The 23685-nt window shown below is 47.8% G+C and overlaps 1 protein-coding gene across 10 annotated transcripts in view; it reads right to left on the reverse strand.

Moving 5' to 3' along the window:
• Positions 1 to 23685, reverse strand: part of MLPH (melanophilin) — a 36099-nt gene that overhangs the window by 4000 nt on the left and 8414 nt on the right. For 4 of the 10 annotated variants that reach the window (XM_064159408.1, XM_064159401.1, XM_064159381.1 and 1 more), the window contains exons 5-14: positions 22018 to 22056; positions 19399 to 19493; positions 18070 to 18198; positions 15894 to 16086; positions 14061 to 14221; positions 9264 to 9347; positions 7256 to 7447; positions 3780 to 3974; positions 1278 to 1433; positions 1067 to 1171 (exon numbers count right to left, since the gene is read on the reverse strand). In XM_064159408.1, coding sequence (XP_064015478.1) covers positions 1067 to 1171; positions 1278 to 1433; positions 3780 to 3974; positions 7256 to 7447; positions 9264 to 9347; positions 14061 to 14221; positions 15894 to 16086; positions 18070 to 18198; positions 19399 to 19493; positions 22018 to 22056 — 1349 coding nt within the window. The remainder of the gene's footprint in view (positions 1 to 1066; positions 1172 to 1277; positions 1434 to 3779; positions 3975 to 7255; positions 7448 to 9263; positions 9348 to 14060; positions 14222 to 15893; positions 16087 to 18069; positions 18199 to 19398; positions 19494 to 22017; positions 22057 to 23685) is intronic. The other 6 variants (XM_064159425.1, XM_064159416.1, XM_064159433.1 and 3 more) reach the window with 6 other exon arrangements.

Here is a 23685-nt window from a genome sequence, read left to right on the forward strand (position 1 = left end):
GGATCAATAACCCCATTGGAGAAGGCCTATTTATAAGAGTTTGTAGTGACAGGACCAGGGGCAATGGTTTAAAACTAGAGCATAGTAGATTTAGATTAGACATTAGTAAGAAGTTCTTTACTACTGGGGTGATGAGACACTGAAATGGGTTGCCCAGAGAAGTGGATGCCTCATTTCCAGAAGGTCTAGTGGCAGGTGCCCCTGTCCACGGCAAGTGGTCTGGAACTATCACAGTATCACACAGTATCATCAGGGTTGGAAGAGACCTCACAGATCATCAAGTCCAACTCTTTACCACAGAGCTCAAGGCTAGACCATGGCACCAAGTGCCACGTCCAATCTTGCCTTGAACAGCCCCAGGCACGGCGACTCCACCACCTCCCCGGGCAGCCCATTCCAGTGCCCAATGACTCTCTCAGTGAAGAACTTTCTCCTCACCTCCAGCCTAAATCTCCCCTGGCGCAGCCTGAGGCTGTGTCCTCTCGTTCTGGCGCTGGCCACCTGAGAGAAGAGAGCAACCTCCTCCTGGCCACAACCACCCTTCAGGTAGTTGTAGACAGCAATAAGGTCACCCCTGAGCCTCCTCTTCTCCAGGCTAAACAACCCCAGCTCCCTCAGCCTCTCCTCGTAGGGCTGTGCTCAAGGCCTCTCGCCGGCCTCGTCGCCCTTCTCTGGACACGCTCAAGCATCTCATTGTCCCTCCTAAACTGGAGGGCCCAGAACTGAACACAGTACTCAAGGTGTGGTCTAACCAGTGCAGAGTACAGGGGCAGAATGACCTCCCTGCTCCTGCTGACCACACCATTCCTGATGCAGGATGATCTTCAAGGTGCCTTCTGACACAAGGTGGTTCTATGATCATAAGGTGAGAAAATCCATCTAGGTGATGGATCTTGATTATAAAAATCAGTATGGAAATGCAGGAGTCAACCCCATGCACCTTCCCCACAGCCCTGGGAATAGTGGATTCACAGTCCTCCCGCAGCCTTTCACAGCACCCAGAGACAGCAGAAATAAACTGAGTGGGGAGCACATGCATCTCAAGGCAGGGACCCCTCATACTCACCTCCAAGCTCACCTGCCCGCTTGACTTCTTCCTCGCCTTTTCCACCGACTTCACTGTCAGCCCTGCAGCAGACAGAGCTGCAATTCGAGATTCGATGTCTGATACCTTTAGAGAGAGGAAAGAGCCATATGGATGGTGGCTGGAGGATCAATCACCAGCTTTGTTTGCTGCCACTGGCTGGCAAAAGCAGGTCCCAGATCCCAGCCCTCACCTCACTTTCTGCCTGCTGCACCTGAGTGGCTGCTGAGGCCACTTTGTCCTCCAGCTCTGACAGCTCTGAGTCGGTAGTGCCACTGTGCTGAGTCCCTTCCTCAAGCTCCTTCAGGGTCTTCTCAAGCTGGTAAGTCTTTCCAGCTGTCAAGTACACCTGAAATAAAAAAAAAAAAATAAAAAAAAATCCCAAAGATTCATTTAGCCTAGAAAAGACCTTCAAGGCCATTGAGTCCAACCCCACACACTGCAGAAGTAACCTCCCTGGAGTCCTGCTCTCCTAGCACCACCACAGCCCCAGGTGCAACAGCTCCTGTCACTATTTTATGACTGCCTTCTTGCCTTGCAACACATACACTACCAGGCAGTTCTAGCAGGGCTTTTCATCTCGTTTCCTCCCCTTCACCAGGCTTTTTAAGAGCAATTACTAAGAGGCTTAAGTGGTCAAAGGCTCAACAGAAACACAGGAAGGACTAAAATTCAGTGTCCTACTCTAGAAACATCAGCATCTTTACACCATGTGTTCACAGGGAAGGCAGGGACCTGCAAATATGTGTAGGCTGCCATGTCCCATCGTGGCAGCAAGCTGGGAAGAAGGCAGAATGACTTTCCAAATCAATCTTTTTTTGAGGGTCTCTGTGCTGCTGGGTTGCCTCTGAGTAGAGTCAGGATTTAGAAGTTTGGCTCTGGGTGGTTAAACAGCCCAACCTCTGTGAAAGGCAGCTTTGTCCAAGAACTGCTCTGGGCATACAGGTTAGCCCTGGCTAACATGTGTGAGCAGAGCCCAGTGCAGCAGATGAACACAGGAGTGCTGACTGAGAATGTGTGGTGGCTATGGGAAGCAGTGTTCTACCTTTGCTGCATGGATAAGAAAGGTAAAAGGACCTATCACAATAAACCCACTGGTTTTACTGTCTCTTGCCTCCTCCTGGGCTACCACAAGGATGCAAATCTAAGCAAGCAAATTGAGAAAACATTAATCACAAAATATTGAATTATAGAATTGTTTAGGTCAGAATAGACCTTTAGGGTCATTGAGTCCAACTGAAATATGTTGATATAAACTCACAGAAGACAAGTGGGTTGTGGCCACTATTTTGCTGACTGACCCCAAAATCCTGGTACTGCTAATGCAATTCCCTCTTTTCTTTTCCTGGGCTGAGTACTAGACAAAACTGTCTGGCATGAGCCCACTGCACACACTGAAGTGTGAAGCATCCATCCAAATGTCAGCAACATGTCCTGTAGGTCCCATCTATCCCAGTGCAAACCCTGAGATCATAACCAATTGCCAGTATTTGCAGGCACTCTCCATAAGGCCACTCATTCTGTGAGTCACAGGAACACAATTTGTTGTTGGGACATCAAACTTTCTCAGCATCCTCCAAGATGGGTGGCATGTCGTGGAGAGCAGAATCAGCCATGACTCAGACAGGGTCCTGACGGAACAGCAGGGTGAGCACACAGCTCCTGGGGCCATCATTTGCCCACCACTTCACCCTTGCTTCGCTGCTGACACTGCCAAGGACAGCAACACTAAGCCCAAAGTTCACATCTTTCACATCCTTTTCCCCACTCTTGGGAAAGGGAAAACCTCAAAACCTTCATGCAGCCACCCTTCTTGCCCTGGGATATTGCATTTGGCCAGAAACCAGCCAAGTGGTGCAGTTTCTGTGTATACTTTGCTCCCAGCAGGTCCTTGCTTTTAGATGGAAGCTTTCCCTGAGGAGAGACAAACCATGGACTGTGTTACAAGACTCTGCTCTCCATCACAGGATGTTTCTGACAATGAAACCTGACCACCTAGATGAAGCTGTGACCCCTTGCCCCATCTCTGAACTGTTACCTTGGAGCTTGGTAAATGGCACTGTGGATGCCATCCATTTCCCATGGGGGATCGATTCATACAGGTTTAGAGTAGCTAAAAAAAACCCTGTTGGTGCTTGACAGTGTCACACCAACCTAGCAGGGAATTATGCTCTAGATGTAGACTTATTGCTTGCAGGAGCCCATCAGCCTCAGGCACAAGCCAACCTTAGTGAACAGCTGGGTCATGCTATCCGTGTTCGTAGCAATCGTGATGAAACAGTGCTGGGGAGGAACCAAGGTGAAACAGGACAAAAGCTGCTGCTGCAGCTGGCGCACAGGACTGCTGAAGTCCGGGCAAAACCATGCTACTGCAAGCAGGGGACCAGGCTTATCCTCTCTACTTGGCACTCACCCAGGAGAAACCAGGAATCGAGGCAAGAGAAGCCACAAGACGAGAGCTTCTTCACTTGCAGCTGTAGTTGTGCCACCTTCTTTATGAGACATGACACCCCTAGCCATCATCAGACAGGACTGCACTGTTTAATCCCTCTGTGGTGTGCATCCTTCTAAGACTGACCTGCCTGCTAAGGAGAACTTCAGGGGGGGAAATGGTGGGGGGGGAGGGGGGCAGCATTCCTCTGTACTCCCATCCCCGATGCCCTCTCTGCTTGCAGAAAGCTCTCATGAACCTTACGTTTTCTTCAAGCTCACGGTACACTTCGGCCACCTCTTTCCCATCTCCCAGGCGGGGAAGCTGGCCTGCAGGGAGGCCACAGCCACCGTTGCCCTGGCTCTCTCCATGCAACGACTCACACACCGCTCTCTCCGTGGCGTTTATGGCTCTCAGGACTTTGGCTGTGATTTCACTCAAAGCCTGAGCTGACGACCGCTGCAAATGCCCAGCACAGCCAAAGTGGAGGGTGGAAGAGGGGAAAAAATAAGGACGTTATTTTTAATGTGGTGTACAAAACAGCACAAGTTGGGGGTGAAAGGGGGCATCAGACCTTCAGGAGATGGGAAAAGATGGAGAAGCAATAATTAAAGGGCTTACACTTCTCCTGAAGAGCTCTTCCCTGGAGACGGCTACATGGCTAAAGCAGAGCTTTGATCTCAGCCCATGCTTTATGGAGGGTGGCTGTGACTAAAGAAGTCATCTCAAGAGGCTTGTAAAAGAGGTTATCAAGGGATGTGTTGTTCACTGGAAGCAGTGTCACTGGCGTTGTCTGATAGCAGCAACACCTGGCCACCTGAAGGCCACTCAGTTACTCAGCAGTTAAGATCTAATTGCAGCATATTGCTTTACACTTCAACAGGCCTGAGCGTGGATGCAAACAAGTCCTTAAGTTGGTGGCAAAAGAAAAAAAACCAACAAATCCATAAAATTATTGTATTGCCACACTGCCAGAACTTGGGTCTAATGTGCTCTCTGGCCACCCCAAGAAACACTGATGGCAATACCACTCGTAAATGCTGCCTTTTGCTTGATGAGGTACTAAGCACATGTGAAAACAGACTGAAGAAACTCATAATCTCTCTCTTAACTGATAATTCCCTAGAAACCAAGGAGATGGGGATGATAGGTGGACTGGTGACAAACAGTTGTGTTTACAGCTGCAAATATTTCCATCCTGCAGAGAACCAACTAACTCAGTCCAGCCAATGTTTTTATCATTTTATGGTGCCTTCAGACAATAGCAGCTTTTTCATATTTTCCATTAGGAGTTTCTGCTTTCGTTGCAGTGTTCCCCGGTTAGAAGGCCTCCTCTTGACTGTTTGCACGAAAACAAACCCAGAATCAGGCAAAATCACAGCCTCAAGCTGCGCCAGGGGAGATTTAGGCTCGAGGCGAGGAGAAAGTTCTTCACTGAGAGTCATTGGACACTGGAATGGGCTGCCCGGGGATGTGGTGGAGTCGCTGTCCCTGGGGCTGTTCAAGGCAGGATTGGACGTGGCACTTGGTGCCATGGTCTAGCCTTGAGCTCTGTGGTAAAGGGTTGGACTTGATGATCTGTGAGGTCTCTTCCAACCTTGTTGATACTGTGATACTGTGAAAATCCAACCCTGGGTCTAATACAAGTATAAGGAGTCCTGATGTTAAAAAGTTGACACTGGTTTAGCCTTCAACCAAGGCTGGTCCATCCATGTCACTGCAGGCATTTCTAAACCAATACTCAACAAAGGCATTTGAGTGGTAGCATGAAGCAAAAAAGCTGAGTTATTTTTCATTCTTGGATTTGGATCTGTTTGAGTTGTTGCAACCCAGCTGTGTCTCTCTTGGCTTACGAGCCAAGCTTCTATATTACCTGCCTGCACCACCCCACTGAGAGACAGAAACTGTGACTGCATCCTCTCTGCTTCCTAACTGGGTTTTGGTCAAAGAAAGCAGCAACGGTAGAGAATCTGGGCTTCATTTTACAAGACTGAAGAGCCTTGCATTGATATCCTGTTAATACCCCCTTATTCCTGAGCATGGATCAGCAGCTCACACAGGAGTGCAGTTTCCTTGGCTTGGTGAGTTACCACTTATCCCCTCTGCTACAGTTAACTGGAATGATTCACAAGAAGATGCATATCACTCAGCTGATGAGTGGGACTGAAGTCTAGCTGCAGCAAGTATCTAAAAGCAGCTTTTAGGAAAAAAGGGGTTGTAAAAGAGACACAGTAAGGATGCAGTGCACCACTGATACAGTGTTGGTAAGAGGACAGCAAATGGTACCCAGAGCCATGAAGGAAGCCACTCTGGGAGTAGTTGTTTACTCTAATCCCAAGATTTTATGTAGAGCTGTTCAGAGATATCCAAGACAGACTCAGTAAATGCACCATGTATACAAGTAGCCACACTCTCCAAGCCCAGCAGAAGCCAAGCTAGCCTTGTGAGACTGGGGAACAAAAGTACACTAAGGAGAGGTCTCATGACATCATGAAAGTCTCCACATTGTCAGATGAAAGGAGCGTTGAAGGAGATGAGGGGCAGTGGGTCCCCTGCTTGCCTCCTTTGCTGTGCTTCCCAGCGATGGATGTGTCAGAGCAAACGCACACATACTCCATCCATTGCCAAGGCAGAAGGAAAGGAGTGAACAAATAAGCCATTAGAGACCAAACAAGGAATGCTGACCTCTCTATTTTGAGCTAATGGACCAGCTTGGAAGACTGCACAACTGGAGGCATACAGGACTTCCCTTTATGAGTCACCTGGGCTGTCATCAGTTGCTTGTCCCCAGCCCTGACATCTGCCAACCAAGGTGAGAGGAAGGCTGAGAGAGGTGGCAGATGTCCCAACACTGGACCAGATCAGGTTGGGGGGGCTCTGAGCAACCTGACCTAGCTGAAGATGTCCCTGCTCAGTTCAGGGGGGTTGGACTAGATGACATTTAAGGGTCCCTTCCAACCCAAACCATTTCACAATTCTGTGATTCTGTGATGTGGTCTAGCACCTCCATCTGCTCTCGCTCTCCCAACAGGGAAGTAGTTCTCCCCTGCAAGGCTGCATACAAAAGAAAGTCTCTCCAGCCCTGCCATGAGGATACAAGGAGGAAAAGGAGATCTCTGAAATGTACCCAGCAGGCAGAGTTATAAGCCAGTGTTGGGGCATGAGGGTGGAACCTCTGCGGTGGTGGGAATGGAGCTGCATAGATGCAGTGATCTGATCCCTCCTCCTCTTCCTGACCCATGTCCTCACACATCACCCAGCACTGAAAGCAGGACCAGGGACTTTAGGACTGACGAGCACTGACAGGTCTGGAAGAGCTGTAGCAGGATTTCAGATTGCAGCAGGTATGTGACAAAGGCTGCCAGTACTAAATCATCACTGAGGTTTTCTCTGACCCCAGGACTCTCGTGCCCATAAGGACATCCAGATCCTGAGACAACTTTTCCAAACAGATGTAGAGGTTGTGTACCTTTCCATGACAGGCCAAAACATGCAAGTTCTCTAAGAAACTTTGACTCCTGGATGAAACTGGGGAATCCTACAAGGACGAAGGTTCAGATCCAACACCCTGGGACTTCTCTGTCCCTTAACACTCTTAAAGCAGACAGCTAAGTCAGACACATGACAGCCTTGGAAGCATCAAGGTGGAGACAGGACAGAAGAGTTGAAATATCATGACATATCACAGAAGGAACTGCAAATGGAACATAGAACAGTACAGGTGGGAAGACACAGATTACCTTTTGAACATCTCTGGCCATGTCATCACTGGAGGAACTGATCTCTGGTTTCTTTCCTCTCTTATTTTCTTCATTCTCCTCTTCTTCAGAAGAGATTTCTTTGTCACTGATGTTGCTGGCTAACTCCTCCAGCTTCCTCTTCAACTCTTCCTCCTCAGCATCAGGATCAAGTTGGGACTCTGCAGCTGGAGACTGAAGCAGCAGAAAGGAGCTATTTAAGAGTCTGCTGTGGTGGACAATGGGACATGTCCAGGTCCAGATACACTCACCAAGACTGACCAGCAGAGGAGCTCAAGGAGTGCAACCACAGGTGGAATTTGCAAAGGGGACTTGGAGCCTCCTCTCTGCATCCATTTTCACAAGGGGCAGTGAGACTGCCCAGAGGACCAGCAGAACCCAGTGAGCTGTGCTTCAGCTCCACACTGAGGAATACAAACTCTTGATCTGAAGAACCTCTGTTTCCATCCTTGCCCACCTCCTGAGCTTGCTTGTGTTTCCATGTGAAAAACTGTCTTTTCCCCCACCTTAGAAATGTATGCATGGAGGATTTGAGACCCCAAATCACCACATTTTTCATTAAGAACCACAATGTGGCTAATCGCAATGACAGATTACAGTGACCCAAACCCACGGTCCACCAGGCTAAGGGAGGCAGCCACATGAACTAGCAGTCCCTGAGGCTGCTGTCAGAGTATCTAGGTAGTCTTATTTGTGATGAGAAAACATGCAGCAAATTTTCCTGTAGGATAGATGGCATATTTCCACCCAGCTCTGTTATTAGGAGCAATTCATGCTACCTAGAGAAGAGTCCTATTAAACTCTCAGGCTCTGAATTGGATCTCCAGAAGTTACTGAACTCACTGCCCCTTGTGTTAAGATGGGAATACAATTATCCCTGTCACACCTGGTGGGTTTTTGCCTAAGCTGTTTCTAATGACCTTGATCAATGGCATCCATAGGAGGCAATTTTCCTCCTAGGCAACATGTTCTGAAGCTGTCCTCCCTTCTGCTAGAAAGATTCACTTAACAGTTGACCTCAATCTGTTCCACAGCAGTTTAGACCCACATCTGCCCTAGACATGGGAATAAAACATGGGATCTGCAAATGTGCAGATCTCCTCCTTCCTTTGTCAGATATACTGATGAAACCACTGAACGATTACAAACACATCCAGCCCCATTATGAATTTCAGAAAGACCAAGGAATTGCATTTTCATCTATGGCTGCAGGGCTTCTCTCATTATCACTGTCCATTCTACTGAGCCATCAGCACCAGAGAGGCTCATAGTGATGGGTTCACACAAAGGAGGAGAAGCGCACATGGTCTAAACTTAGAAACCCAAAATCAATGCTAAGTGACCTAAGTATTCACAGATTCTACATCACTGCCTAACTTTAACTTAATTTAGCTGTTTTCTTCCAAGCTTGATGGCATGGTAAGACAAGGGCAACCGAGAAGTGATACAAAAATCCTCCTTGACTCAGTTCTCACATTCTCCCTAAGCAGGTGGCCTCCTCATATGTACTAATTGAGTCTCCCATGATTTCAAGTGAGCCATCACAGCTCAGCAGATGTACCAACACCCTCTTACTGGTACTGCTAAAAGTAGCATTTTATAGATTATCAGCTGGAAACCCAGTCTTCCTTCTGCAGAAGGGGCAAAGAAGGCACCACCTTGCACAGGGGCCTAAATACCAGAGGTTAAATTCACTTCTGCTTCCATCCTGCCAAGCAATGTTTTCTAAGGCACTCCATCACCTGGAACTAGAGAAGAGCCTATAAGTCCAAAACACAGTTAAAAACAAACAAAAAAACCCAGGTAATTTCTGGACTTAATGATCTTAAGAGATCTTTTCCAGCCTCAATGATTCTGTGATTGTTTTGTCTATCCATTTTCCTCCCTGCAAGGATGGCTGCTTCAGAGAACCCCCTCCAACAACAAAGAGAAGGACCAGCATGGCCCATGCTCTCTCCCTGCAGAGAGTGCCCCAGCTTTGCCCAGTTACCTCGTCAGAGCGCACCAGGATTTTTTCCTCCAAGCGATTCAGCACGCGTTCAATTGCAGACATGCGTTTGTTCAGCTCATGAATCTAGAGGAATTGAGAGAGAGGGAGAGAGAAAGAGAGGGGGAGAGAGAGAAGGAGTAGAGAACAGACCAGCCACCACTGCCAGGACAGTGAGAAAACAGTGCGTTCAGGCAGAAGGAACCAACCAGCAAGGCATCACCACCACGGGCTGAGTTAAAAGACATTTAAAAGTAACGTCTTTAAAAATTCACTCTGCATACATCAACAACCTCCAGGAGGTGCACAGCTTCTCTGGCAATCTGGGAAACTCAAAAGTGATGTTGACTGCTCAGCACATCATAGTTCCCAACAAAGCATCAGTAGTTTTGATGCAGCGAGCATAAACCCACATCGCTGGCCTTGCTGTGTCCCTTGTCCAGACCAAAGCACTGGCCTATATCAAAGCCATCTCTCTTGCCATGAGTCATGTGCTGTCCCAAATCAAAGTCAACAACAGTTTTCACTTCCTACTAACATGGTTTTAAAGCAGCTACTACTCCATCAGCCCCCTACCACTAGTCAACACAGTGCTGGAAAGGAAAAGGGAAGTTGGTAAGAGGCCCATTTAGACAAGACAGGAGGAAGAAATTGTTTACAGTGAGGGTGGTGAAGCACTTTAACAGGCTGGACAGGGAGCTGGCAGAATCCTCATTCCTGGAAAAAATCCAGGTCAAGTCGGATGGGATCTGAAGATGTCCCTGCTCAGTGCAGAGGGCTTGGATTAGATGACCTTTAAAGGTCCCTTCCAACCCAAATCATTCTATGATTCTAAGAATTTCCCATGAAAAATTACTGATAGAAAAACTAAACCTGAATACCTTCCTTAATACACTTCAAAAATGTTCTGACTTCTTCATGTATTAATGTCCCAAGATGCTTGCCCCTCCTTTTCTCCCTTACTCTTCCAAGTAAAAAAGGGGCACAGGGAGAAGAGCAGAGAAGAAAAAGACAAAATCCTGAAGATCCAAGAGAAGTTACTTTCTATGTTCAAGAGCCAAGACAAACTTCTGTGGTCAAATCACAGAAAACATTAAAGGAAGCCTTTCCCCCTTCCTGATTTAGAAAAGGAAGTTTTGCTGTCTTTCAAAAACTTATTTCTTTGATCCAAACAAATAAAATAGAAATTATGAGAAATACTGCCTGTTTTATACCACCACCTCCCACATTACTGCTGTCCTGAGTGGCTGCCTCCCATTCAAAGGGGAACGAGCAGCAAACGCAGTAACAAAGAGATGTAAGGGCTTGGCTTTGTTTTTATAGAACATCCATGCATGCTAGTGTTCGATTAATTAGATCCTCACAAACAGCTTGGAGTGATTGCCTTTGCTTAAGGGAAGATGAATATAAACCCCTGACACTGGAGAGCAGAGTGCTGTAATTACCATCCCCAACTGAATGCATCTTTCAGCAGCATTAAACCCACAGGCAGGAAGCAATCCAATCCGTCTCTAAGTGCTTTCTCAGTACTGTTTAACGCCTGACTCTTGCAGCGCTCCAGGTGACAATGTCTGTGATGGGCCATCAGCTTCAGAGGAAGAGATGGTGACGAAATGAGCACCGTCACTACCCGTCTCCATAATGCAGAGGTTGGGAGAGGTCAGAGCATAATGCAGAGTCTGCCGTTGATGGGCTAGAACGACAGGAGCTGAAGAGCTTGCTTTCGTTCTCCTTCCCAAGCAAGGCTGGTTTTAGTGCACAGTGTTCACCCCATTAGGGTGCATGCCTCTCAGAGACTGGACTGCCCTGTGTCACTCTCTGTGTGACAAAGGCTGGCAAAGAGTGCTGTGCATTAAAACATTCAAAGTAAAGAAACTTAAACCACAACCCCTAAGGATGGCCCAGAACTCATCACTTAGGGCAACGGATCACCTCCTGCTGGCAAGATGCGTTACTCAGCAGAGCTGGTGCCTCCAGCCTCTCAAATACTCAAGACCTCTAACAGAAGCTTTATGTAAAGAAGAGGAGCCAGACCACATCAAAGCTCTGTGAACCCAGAACCACTTGAGTTACAGCAGAATGGTTTCTGGGGAGAAACCTGGTAAATCTGCACTATTCCTTGTAACCTTATCCTGTTCTTACTTGGCTTCTAAAGACCTAAAGGCAAAGACCTGCATGGTCACCAGTTCAGGGCTTATTTTCATGTCCTATCAGGTCTAAGAGCTTTTTTAAACAGTGCTTTGGATGGTTTTTTAAATGTTGTTTTAGCATCTTAAGCTCCTGGAGTCACAGGGCTCGGGATCAGCCTCTGCTGTTGTCCCTGGAAGAGTTCAGTTTCTTGTGTTTGCGACTGAATGGTGTATCCTCTCCAGAAGTAAAGCAAAAAGAGATTTTCAGATCAAGTGTATTCTGACAAACTGTCAGCTAAGGCAGCTTTAGCTTTAGGAAAGATAGCTCATCCATGTGGAAAAAGTGATGCAGGGCAAAGAGCTAAGCTCTTCACCTCTTGAAATCTTCACAAAAACATTGCTTTTGAAACCAGGCTGTGGGATTCAATGCAGGGTTAACAAGGGTCAAAAAACAGACTTCTGGGCCCTGCAGCCCACAGGAATTGCCAAAAAGCACAGCCTCTAAGAAGTGCAGTGCCAAGGTGCCCAGTCACAGTCAGCCATCCTCACTGCCCCTTGCGATGTCCCCTCAGGGGCTCAGACACCCCAGAAACACTGATGATGGCTACAGTTATATAGCCTGGAAGTTATAATTAGTTATATTCCCTGGAAGTGCCTGTAAACAGCTTAAGAGCTACTGCTTTGCTGCTCAGGAGAATGCAGTCTACTGCTCACTTGCCCAGACTCTTCCTGGCTTGTCTTTGCCCTCTTGACAGCCTCAGACCTTCCATATCCTCCAGTCTTAGGATCAGTACCTGCTGAATCTCTCCCAGCTCTAGCAATACAAGAGAGCTAGCTAGCATTGAAACATGGATGCTCTTGCCTTCTCTCTTCTTTAAACTCGCACTTGGCCTCTCCTTGGCCAGCAGTGACAGCGATGCATATGTGTGACATTCTGAAGTTAATGGTCCAGCACAGAGCAGGGTCTGTTCCTGCTGGGTGAAGAGAATGGTTGCTAGCTGTAAAAACATCAGCAGCATAAAGAGCAGGAAGGATGAAAAGCTATTTAAGCTAATGAACAACATTGGCGTAAGAACAAATGGGTTAAATTGGGAGCGAGAAGATGTCTTATAACCACAAGAGTGACAAGGCTCCACAGCAGCCTTCTTAGTAGTGTGTTGGAGGAAACTGATAGCACACTGGACCACTCTGAAGTGAGAGCTTGTCCAGATGATGGAGGAAAGTCATCTGAAGCGTTGGTAGAAATTTGGCCCCATTTCCCCTCTGCAAAGCTTGGTGCACATTTCATGCCTAACGTACCATGGCCTCATTAAGGACACCCAGTCCAGGGTTTTGCCATTTACTGCTGACTTAAAAAGGAATGGCATTTACTAATTACAATGTGTGCTGGCAAAAGTAAAAGGAAAGGGAAAGGTATCCCTGCACAGAGCCATGAAGTGCACTGCTGAGGGACAGTTGTAGTTACAGAACCTCCTAAAGAGGGGTCCAGGATGTGCAAAGCTGTGAGCAGAGACAGGCAGCTGGCTCTCCCCATCTATCTGTAGCCAAATATCACCCTGCATTTTTTTAACTCGAGAGGTCTGAGGGATGCTTTACCGTTTTCACCACTCACCACTTGCCAAGGTGACATTGGGAACTACAGGTCCTTGTTTGACAATTAAGACACAAACTTGCAGCCTTTTTGACATCCTTCTCTAGACTGCTCCCTCTTACTACCATCATTTGGGAGAGATACATGACAGGTTGTCCTGACCTAGTCCTACCAAGGCAGGAACACTACACTCTGCAAAGAAAGAAAAGGATCTTGATGCTTATTAAACATCCCTCTCCAAACCTCTGTCTGATCATAAAGCACTGGCACATTCAATTGAAGAAAACCTTTCTGGGGACATGAAAAACTCTAGGTGACTGCAGATTAATAAGGACAAGCTGGAAAATTAACAGCAACAAAGGAAGGTCTGATACTGTAAGGGAAGTCTGATACCGTGACAGCAGCATGGGCAGAGTGAAGCATCAACCACTGCCATGACTGCAGAAGTGGAAGGGCTGGAAGGAGGACCTGGGAGAGGAAACAAGGAACTTCATCTTATTTCTGTGCCATTCTAAAAGGGCAGAGAAAAGTCTATTCTCCCCCATCCTAAGGAATAAGGGAGCCTTAAGTGCACCTTCCAAGGTCTCAGTCCTGCTCTCATTTCACAACCACCTTGTCATGTCCCCCACAACACAGAAGGCAGGACATGGCCTAGACATTCATTTCACTGCTGCCATGCAATTGTGATACGACAGCCAGATGAGCCAGCTTCTAGGTCATCCCACAGGCCTGTATTGTTGTAGCAATGCAAAGTGACTACACCCTCAGCTTCTTTGGTTCTGAGCTGAAAAAGAGTCTACAGAGATCTGGGACACTCTGCTTCCTCTTGGAACTTCACATGGAAACATGGGTACTGAACTACCCCAGTGCAGAAGGGGCAGTGGTTGTGTGGCACATCATCTTTTCTGCTTACACTCCACATCTGTCTTGGCTGGGAGACTACTGTGGTTGCACCCAAGCTTGCCATCAGTGCTTCTCTTGTGAACCATCCTGCACCTCGCAGATAACAAGCACCATCTGTGGCAAGAGAGGCTTGCCCGCAGACTTGGTCTCACCAGGGGTTCTAGAGCTGTTTGGTACCTGATTCCCAGAGTAGCTGACATTCTCCTGGGAGGAAGCTCTGCTCCGGCGTTTCATGTGAAGGGGTGGGTAGGCAGGAAAGTGGGCTGCCTTCATGTCTTCATCAGAGGTGTTCACATCTGCAGAGTACCGGGACCGGGGCTGCTCATTCCAGGAGCTGCCTTTGGAGAGAAAAGGCTTCAGCATGAAGGTACAAGAGATTCATGCCCTTAGGCTCCTTTCTGAATATCAGCCCCATTCTTAAGACAAGCAATGAGGCCCTGCTCACAGAATTAACCAGGTTGGAAAAGACCTTTGAGAACATCGAGTCCAACCTATCACCTAACACCTTCTAATTAATTAAAGCACTAAGTGCCTCATCCAGTCTCCTTTTAAACAGCTCCAGGGATGGTGACTGCACCACCTCCATGAACAGCCTGGTCAATACCGTGGCTGTGACGTTTGTTATTTCTGGAGATCAGCTCTTTCTGATCACAGAGTAGGGGTCTGGCAGCCAGAAGGACTTCAGCTAATTAATTTCTGAAAGCTTGTGAAAGGTTGCTGGTTTCTTCCAGGCCCTACCAGACGGAATGTTACCCAAAGTAGAGCATATGCCAGATCACACTTTGCAGGAGATGCTTCTGCAAGGGACCAAGGTTAAGGATACCTACGCTGCTGCAGGCTTCAGCTCCATCCACTGTGGCCACACAGCATCTATTGCACTACGGTCACACACAGTGCTGCTGAGATAGCAATGGGCACAAGGAGCATCACCCTTACTCTCTCATGTCCCAAACAGCCACTCCTCACCAAAAACTGCTATTGCCTTCCCAGTTTCATGGGAGCTCAGGTTTGGATGCTGCCCTTCATGCACTGTCCAGGTACTGAAAGATGTTTAGCTCAGGTTATGGAGGTACCAGTCTAAGAAGGACCATTTAAAAGAGTGGAAGATCTCATTTTTAGAGGACAATGTCAAATGAGATAAAAGCAATAAGAGGAAGTAGAATCAACAAGGCAGAGAACCCTGCTGATGTGCCACTCCAGCCACACTCAAGAGTAGGAGTTTAAATAACTCACAGTAATTTCCTAGGGCCCTGAAAACACAACTAAGTGCTTGGAGTCCCAGAAGGATATATTCTACAGCTGTATGTGCACAAGCCAATATCCAATGTCTCTGCTGTCACAGCTGGAAAAATGCCATGTCTAGACCAGGCTTTTCCCAAGAAAAACTGGACCAGATGATTCTTGAGGTCTCTTCCAGCCTGGGATTCTATGAAGTTCTGCATCATTTTCTAGAGTATTTATAGACTCTTGAAACCACAAATTCTGCAGCCTAGCAGTGCACCCTGCCCAGCTACAAGGATCCTTTTTAGCAGTTCCCAGTGCTTGCCTCCAGTTCTTGTCCAGACCTACTCCAGGCCCCATACAAAAAAAACAAAACAGTATTTTCTACATCCACAGCACCCTTTGGCAAGGAGCTGAACTTGCCTACTACTGCCGACTGCAGGAGGAAACACATCCTGCTGTTTATAGTACTGTCCATTCGATTGTGTCTAGTTTTCACCCTGGTCAAGACTGGTAGGTATGAAAAGGATGGACACCTTAAGAACAAACTCTCTGGCTTTGAGAAATTAGTTGATTTGGAACAAGCCCAGCCCATTACAACTGAATAACTTCAGATGATTCTTTCATGAGAAACAACAGCTTTGCAGATGGATATTTCATCTTGACCCCTAAGCCTTTTAGTGGCCCTGAAGTTGTTTAAAAAATTCAGATACATTTTCCTTTTGATCCAGCTCTAGCAGACAGTTTTCCTCCAAAGGATACAAGAAGAGCCTGGCCAAAGACACCTACCAAGTTTTGCATTTCTTTCCAGGCTTCTTCTCCGTGAATTGACAGTGAGTCGAACCTCCGTGCTGAAGTGCTGCTCCGGAGGGCTCATGCCTGGTCCCTGCTCCTGCAAGACGTGGTGGAAGACCAGATCTGTGTCCGTGATCCTGGAATCCTGCGAGGCATCTTCAGCTGAGTTGGGAAAATCTGTGAAGGACTGAGAGATGAGGGTTGCTGCTGAGCAGCTGCCAGCTAAGATTCCATGCCTCTCCTAACCTTTGGCAATACCTCCTAGCTTTATCTTCCAACACATACAAGATTATGCTTTATTGATGCCATTTCCTAATAGCTCTGAAGTCTTTCCTTTGCTGATGAGCCTTGAGCAGTACTTCTCATCACTACCAGGGGGCACTGTTAGTTTTCACAAGAACAAGGCACAGAGCTCCCATCGGCAAGGCTGCAGAACGCTCTCCTATCCTAAAACCAAGTGCCCGTTCATTTTTTCAAACATTAGCCACCTTCTGCCACGCAAACAATCTACATCCCATAATCTGATCCAGTCGACCTCGACAGAAACCAGCCTTCCTTAGACTCACTTTGAATTCTGCTGCATAAAGATGAGCTTAGGCAAAGAAAGAATTAATCTGTTTGCCCCAAACTCTGATCAGTGTACGTGGAATTGTGTGGACTGTTTGGGTTTTTTTAAGCCCTTGCTACACATCTCAGCACAGCCTACTTCTACCCTGGGGTAGAGTCTGAAGTGTCACAGTATCATGAGATGGAAGAAACGGTTGTTTAATGTTTTAAAACTGAAAATTCATCAAGAAATGCAAGCAGAAGCAGCCCCAAAAGCTTGACCTGAAGCATCCAAGGTTGAAAGTCCTTCTACCGCATCCAGGGCAGCCCTGTCTGTGTTGCTCTCCCGAGATTGAAGGTGGGGATGGCTGACACACACCCCCACCCCCCAGCCCTTGGTGGGATCACGGGATGCAGCTCACTGCAGTTGCTGTGCTAGTTTGAAGCAGGCTAGAATGTTTTGGTGAGAAGAACTAGACCATAGGCTGTGAAAGGAAAACAGTGGTGATGTCTACTCCCCTCAGAGTCTTGCTGAAGAAGAAACAAAAACATTAGATAACACTCTTGACATTTTTCACTCACTCTGCCTCGGGCTTCTGACTGAGCTGCATCTCCCTAACCTCACCTTCCACTCACCTTTGCTTCTTAACCTCTTGGCTGAACCTCCATTCTTCTTTAGGACTGGGGTAAGGTTGAGAGGGGCAGGGAGAAGGTGCAGGGGTGGTTGGGAGCCCCTCCTGGGGACTCAGGTTTCTGGCAGGGGAGTTGTGTTTCTGTATTATTATTGTATATTTCTGTCTACAACTGTATATACTGTAAATATCTGCTTGTACATTGTGCTAGCTGTAAATAAATAGCTTCATTTATATTCCCAGAGCCGGCTGAGACCAGTTTGGGTAACTTCTAAAGTGGGGGGTGGGGGGGCGGGTAACACCCAAACCATCACAGTTGCTTATGCTGGAGCTGTCTGTGGGTCCTCCTGCTGGCCAGGAGCTCCAGACACAGACACATATAGCATCTTATACAGAAGTTACCAGCGTTCATGCAGGCTTTGTTCTCCCCACGCCCTCCCCTCTAACTGATGGGTGCCTCCACACGACAAGTGCCATCACCACAATCCCATTGGCCCTGTGGGATTCAACTTCTCAAACTCATGAAGGCTGCGTGCCTCATGAAACTGCTGCCCAGCTACATCCCCAGTGCTGCCATATGACAAAACCAGCCTGCACTGCATGAAATGATGGAGAAGGGTCTGGTTTCATCTCGTCCCTTGAGTATTGAACCTCCAAAATTTTCTGGAAGCTAAAGCATCCCATAGCCTTCAGGCAACACAGGAAAACCTTTCTCAGCAGAAACCAGAGGAATCATGAGGGTGAAGGCCAGAAAACCTCTTGCTGTCCCATTTTACCATTCATCCATGCTTCAGTCAGATGTCCTACTCCTGACTCAGCCCGAGGCAAAGCACTTCACACGGATGAATTTAGCAAGCGGGGCTATGGGGAGCAAGGATTGGCACCACTGCCTCTCAACATCACCTGAAGCAGATTTTGACAGCTGAAGGGGGAGGTAACAGATGACAAGGAGAAGGCAGAAGAAAGGAACCCCCACAGCACTTTCCCAGTACCTGGAAAGCATCCGGACTGCTGGCTGCTGGAGAGAGCTGCACAGACTGGCGACGAGACTGAGCAGAGTACTCTGAGTCCAGTTCAAAATCAAAGGGGTGGACAGACAGCAGGCGCTTTGTCTTGCGCATCTTAGTGTAGGAAGTGCAAGAAAGGAACATTCAGCATAAACCACTACTAATCTTGAGGAAAGGGGGAGGGAGGGCCCTTGTCTCCCGGGTTTGCCTTGAGTTTGGACAGCCCAAAACAAGGCTCCTAATTTTGGCAGAGAAAATTTGGTAATTTGGTCTGATGTCCTGCTTGCAGGGAGCCAGGTATATGGAGCAATATGTGCTAATGCTGGAGCCAAGTAAAAGTGGGTACCTGGAACCAGCTGCCCAGGAGGTTGTGGAGTGTCCCTCTCTGGAGATATTCAAGAACTGTCTGCATGCATTCCAGTGTGATCTGCTCTGGGTGATCCTGCTCTGGCAGGGGCGCTGGACCAGATGATCTTTGAGGTCCCTTCCAGCCCCTGACATTCTATGATTTCCACATTCTCCAGCTCAGGAGAAGAGACTGAGAAGCTCTCTCCCGAATTGGAAAGGCTCTATGGGAAAGCTGAGCCAGGTTACAGCTCAGAGAGAGATCCAGAAGAAGCTTTTGAGTCATGAGGCTCCCCCTCAAACTCAGAGAAAAAGTGCTATGGGCAGATCTTCCTGAATATTTGGAAGGCCATCAGCTGCTCTGAGGCAGAGGCAGCTTTGATGAGCCTCTAGGACTTCCCAAACAGATCAAAATGAAGTGTGAAGTGTGTGAAATGCAGCACATACCCGTAGCTGCGGGCCAAGATGGTCTGTAAGTAACAGTGTGTATGGAACCTCACCGGCATTTCAAACACAACCAGAAGGTTTCACACACACTGCAGGGACAAACACACTTCTCATCAGGCTTCTTAATCTGTGTGCACATAGTCTCTGCAAAATCCCAGGAGGTAACTCAACATACTCATGAACCCAGCTGTGTTTGATACTCTATCTGGTATCTCTTCCAGCATGAAAACAGGTGAGTTCTCACTATATGAGTAGGAGCTGCAACTTTTCTATCAACTGGAGGCATCCTTAGTGTCAGCAGTGGGTCTTTTCTTCAAAGGACACCTATTTGTGATTTCAGTGACTCAGTCGTATCTACACAAACTGAGAGGGGAACTTATCTAAGAGAAGAAACAGAGAAAGGCCCAGTTTTGAATGTGGCATAGGAAACCACCACCATCACCACTGCCACCACCACCTAAGCCAGGCCAGCAGCAGTTGAGGACAGAGTGAGGCGGAAGGGGGCCAGAACAGGACACTTACTCTACTGTAGCACTCTGCTTCAGCTCCACGAAGTACACTGTCTTCATCATCGCTGTCATCCCCAACGTCACCGCTGGTGAGGAGCTGGCATTCACCTGGAAGGGAGACCACAGCATGCTGTGTATGGGCAGCTCCTGGACCCCATTCCAAGGGAGGGTAAGTCACAGTATCACAGTATCACCAAGGTTGGAAGAGACCTCACAGATCATCAAGTCCAACCCTTTACCACAGAGCTCAAGGCTAGACCATGGCACCAAGTGCCACGTCCAATCTTGCCTTGAACAGCTCCAGGGACGGCGACTCCACCACCTCCCCGGGCAGCCCATTCCAGTGTCCAATGACTCTCTCAGTGAAGAACTTTCTCCTCACCTCCAGCCTAAATCTCCCCTGGCGCAGCCTGAGGCTGTGTCCTCTCGTTCTGGTGCTGGCCACCTGAGAGAAGAGAGCAACCTCCTCCTGGCCACAACCACCCCTCAGGTAGTTGTAGACAGCAATAAGGTCACCCCTGAGCCTCCTCTTCTCCAGGCTAAACAATCCCAGCTCCCTCAGCCTCTCCTCGTAGGGCTGTGCTCAAGGCCTCTCACCAGCCTCGTCGCCCTTCTCTGGACATGCTCAAGCATCTCAATGTCCCTCCTAAACTGGGGGGCCCAGAACTGAACACAGTACTCAAGGTGTGGTCTAACCAGTGCAGAGTTTGAGCCAGCAGTGTGCCCAGGTGGCCAAGAGAGCCAGTGGCATCCTGGCCTGCATCAGGAGTGGTGTGGTCAGCAGGAGCAGGGAGGTCATTCTGCCCCTGTACTCTGCACTGGTCAGACCACACCTCGAGTACTGTGTTCAGTTCTGGGCCCCCCAGTTTAGGAGGGACACTGAGATGCTTGAGCGTGTCCAGAGAAGGGCGACGAGGCTGGTGAGAGGCCTCGAGCACAAGCCCTACGAGGAGAGGCTTAGGGAGCTGGGGTTGTTTAGCCTGGAGAAGAGGAGGCTCAGGGGTGACCTTATTGCTGTCTACAACTACCTGAAGGGTGGTTGTGGCCAGGAGGAGGTTGCTCTCTTCTCTCAGGTGGCCAGCTCCAGAACAAGAGGACACAGCCTCAGGCTGCGCCAGGGGAGATTTAGGCTCGAGGTGAGGAGAAAGTTCTTCACTGAGAGAGTCATTGGACACTGGAATGGGCTGCCTGGGGAGGTGGTGGAGTCGTCGTCCCTGGGGCAGTTCAAGGCAAGGTTGGATGTGGCACTTGGTGCCATGGTCTAGCCTTGGGCACTGTGGTAAAGGGTTGGACTTGATGATCTGTGAGGTCTCTTCCAACCTTGGTGATACTGTGTGATACTGTGTGATACTGTGTGTGAGTACAGGGGCAGAATGACCTCCCTGCTCCTGCTGACCACACTATTCCTGATGCAGGCCAGGATGCCACTGGCTCTCTTGGCCACCTGGGCACACTGCTGGCTCACCATAGTGGTCACACTAGCGCACCTGCAGGTAAGGCTGTACTTCTTATATGATGTGAAAAGGTCCAGATTGGAAGTACTTCCCCAACTTCTACTTATCTTTGATTTTTTTTTTTTGCATACTATACCACAACCAGTAGAGTGCACCAGCAAAAAGAAAGGAACAAAGGGTGGGAATGGGACAGGAACACCTTAATGTAGTCCCAGTGCTGTAGGTGGCATGCAGTGTCCATAGTCTGTAGGGCAGAAACTTCTCTTTGGAACAGTTCCCAGGCAGTACTGCAGATACCTATCCTTAGCACCTGATCTTGCCAAGGCTTGACTGGCTTCTCACTACTTCTCCTTCCAGCTGTGCACCATCACAGATACTCACACTACAAGAAGCTGAAGGGCATCTGTATCACAGAGAGCAGCCCAAGGCCCACTCAGGTGACTCATGTTTGAAGGCACTACAAGTCCTACCAACACTGCTGTGCTTTTGCTAGTCCTGGTTCCCATTAGCCAGCTCCACTATTTATCAGTGTTCCATTCCTTTCTGTGCCCCCATCCGTGTACCCAGATCACTGCCAAGCTCAGCAGTACATTTGAAACAACACAAGCACTGAACAAAGTCCAAAGCCAAGGTAGACAAAACACTCTTTCTTATATCAAATGGTAAGGTGCAGCAAATTTTTCCTGCAAGGGCTTCTAAGGGGCACACCCTGAAGTCCCAAATTCATAAAATCATTTTGACTGGAAGAGACCTTTGAGATCCTCAAGTCCAATCATTAGCCTAGCCCTAATGCAACATTACCAAAGCATGTCCCTCAGCACCCCACCTATGTGTCTCTTAGATACCTCTAGGGATGGCAACTCCACCACTTCAGTGGGCCCTTAAGAATTTGGGCAGCTTTAAGTGGTGCATTCAGATGATGAATACTTGCAAGCCTGAGGTTCAGCATGAAACTAAAAGCCCTGTTGTATCCAAGTCTACCCTCTGAGAACCCAGGTGCATTGCTGTGCAAGAGATGAGCATTACAGTCCACCTCCAGTGCAGTGAGGAGATGATCTTCCTGGTCCAGCCACATCAAACCCTGCTGGAGTGCCCACAGCCAGAGAGCATGAAGAGAAAAAGACATTGTAAACCGCCCTTGAACTGCAAGCTATGAGCTGTAATCCATTTTTACTTACTGTTGATGTCTGGCAGGCTGTAAACTCTGTCATGGAGACCTAAATGAAAAGAAAAATGGTGGGAAAAAATAAATAAGCACATTTTCTCCAGGTACCTCATAGAGAACAAGCCTCAGAGCTATGCTTCACTGGAGATCTCATTCTCTAGTCATCACAATGCACAAGCATCAAAAAGGTTCTTTAGAGAGAAGAAAACAGGCATTTGGAGACAGGACTTAACTTTCAAAAGTCAGAGAATTCACTGCCATCACTTCCACAGTCTGGAGGCAACGTGCCTGGGAGCACACAGCAGCAGGGGAAGCTGCAGCCACCAGCAGATGGCCATGCAAAACGCAGAGGTCTCATGTCACTCTGCTGTACCACCCACAGCCAGAGGCATGTTCCAAGAAGAGATTCTTGCTCGCTCAAGGGTCAAGCCAATCCACTGGTGTTAATGAATTCATAATAACAAAACCATTTGGTTTTGAAAAATAGACCAGAATCCAAATTTAAAGACAGCTAAAGCACTGTTAACCTTGTGCTTGCTTTGAATTTCTTCTGCATTGTCCTTTCTGTGTGGTTTAATGCACTTTCAGACTGGATGCTGCATAAATTGTCTCTCAGCTCACTGATTTTATATTCAATGCCACTACTATCAATGCTCTTTCTGCTATTTCTGCCACAAATGTCCTGGATAAAAGAGTGATTGAACCAAAGGAATCATCCTATGCCCATGGTATTTGTGCAAACTTTCCTGTGGCTCCTTGTGCCAGTTTGAAGCTAGCTAGAATGTTTTGGTGAGAACAAAACTTGGCTCTGGAAATTTGAATGAAGCTTGTATTTACAGCTTAGCAGATATTTACAATATATATACAGTTATATACAGAAATACACAAGGTAAAAGGTAATACAGAAACACAACAGCCCTCCCAGAAACTTGAGTCCCCAGGAGAGGCTCCCAACCACACTTCCACCTTCTCCCACCCCTCTACCTTACCCCAGACATTGCCTTGTGCCCCAAGGAAGAATGGAGGGTCAGCCAGGGGCGTTAGGAAGCAGGTGGACTAATCAGAGAGATGAAAGTGAGGTTAGAGAGAAATGCAGCTTAGAGCTCAGGCAGTGCTCAAACTCCCTTATCTATGTTTGAATTCTTGTTCTTATACATCTCAGCAAGCCTATGAGTGAAATAGACATCACCCTGTTTCTCTTTCACAGCCTGTGATCTAATCTTCCTCACCAAAACACTCTAGCTAGCTTCAAACTAGCACATTCCTCAAGATGGGAATACAATCCACTCTGGTTTGCAGAGGCAAAGGGCAGAGCAGTGCAGCAGCTGTTAAGAATGGCAGTCAGCAGCTATCCAGTAAATAATACTGTATAAAGTGTAGCTTTTGGCATGAGTTTATGCACTGTTGGGGCAATATCAGAATGCAGGACATGAGACTTCCAAAAATGAGCATGAGGCATTCTCAACTCTGTAGTAAAATCTTTAACCTTAATGAAGATAAAAAATAATCCACCAAGAACATCTGCTCTGCTGCTCTGAACATGAAGGCACAGCTCTGAACCTCTGCAACCTCCCCAGGATGTTTTGAACAGTCTCAAAACAGTACAACATTCAGAGCATCATCAGTGCTGATGTTTCTCCTCCAGTGTTGCAAAGAGGCCTCATGCACAGCACAGCAGGAG

The sequence above is a fragment of the Pogoniulus pusillus genome, chromosome 2 (genome assembly GCF_015220805.1).
Source record: "Pogoniulus pusillus isolate bPogPus1 chromosome 2, bPogPus1.pri, whole genome shotgun sequence".
In the NCBI taxonomy this organism is placed as follows: Eukaryota; Metazoa; Chordata; class Aves; order Piciformes; family Lybiidae; genus Pogoniulus; species Pogoniulus pusillus.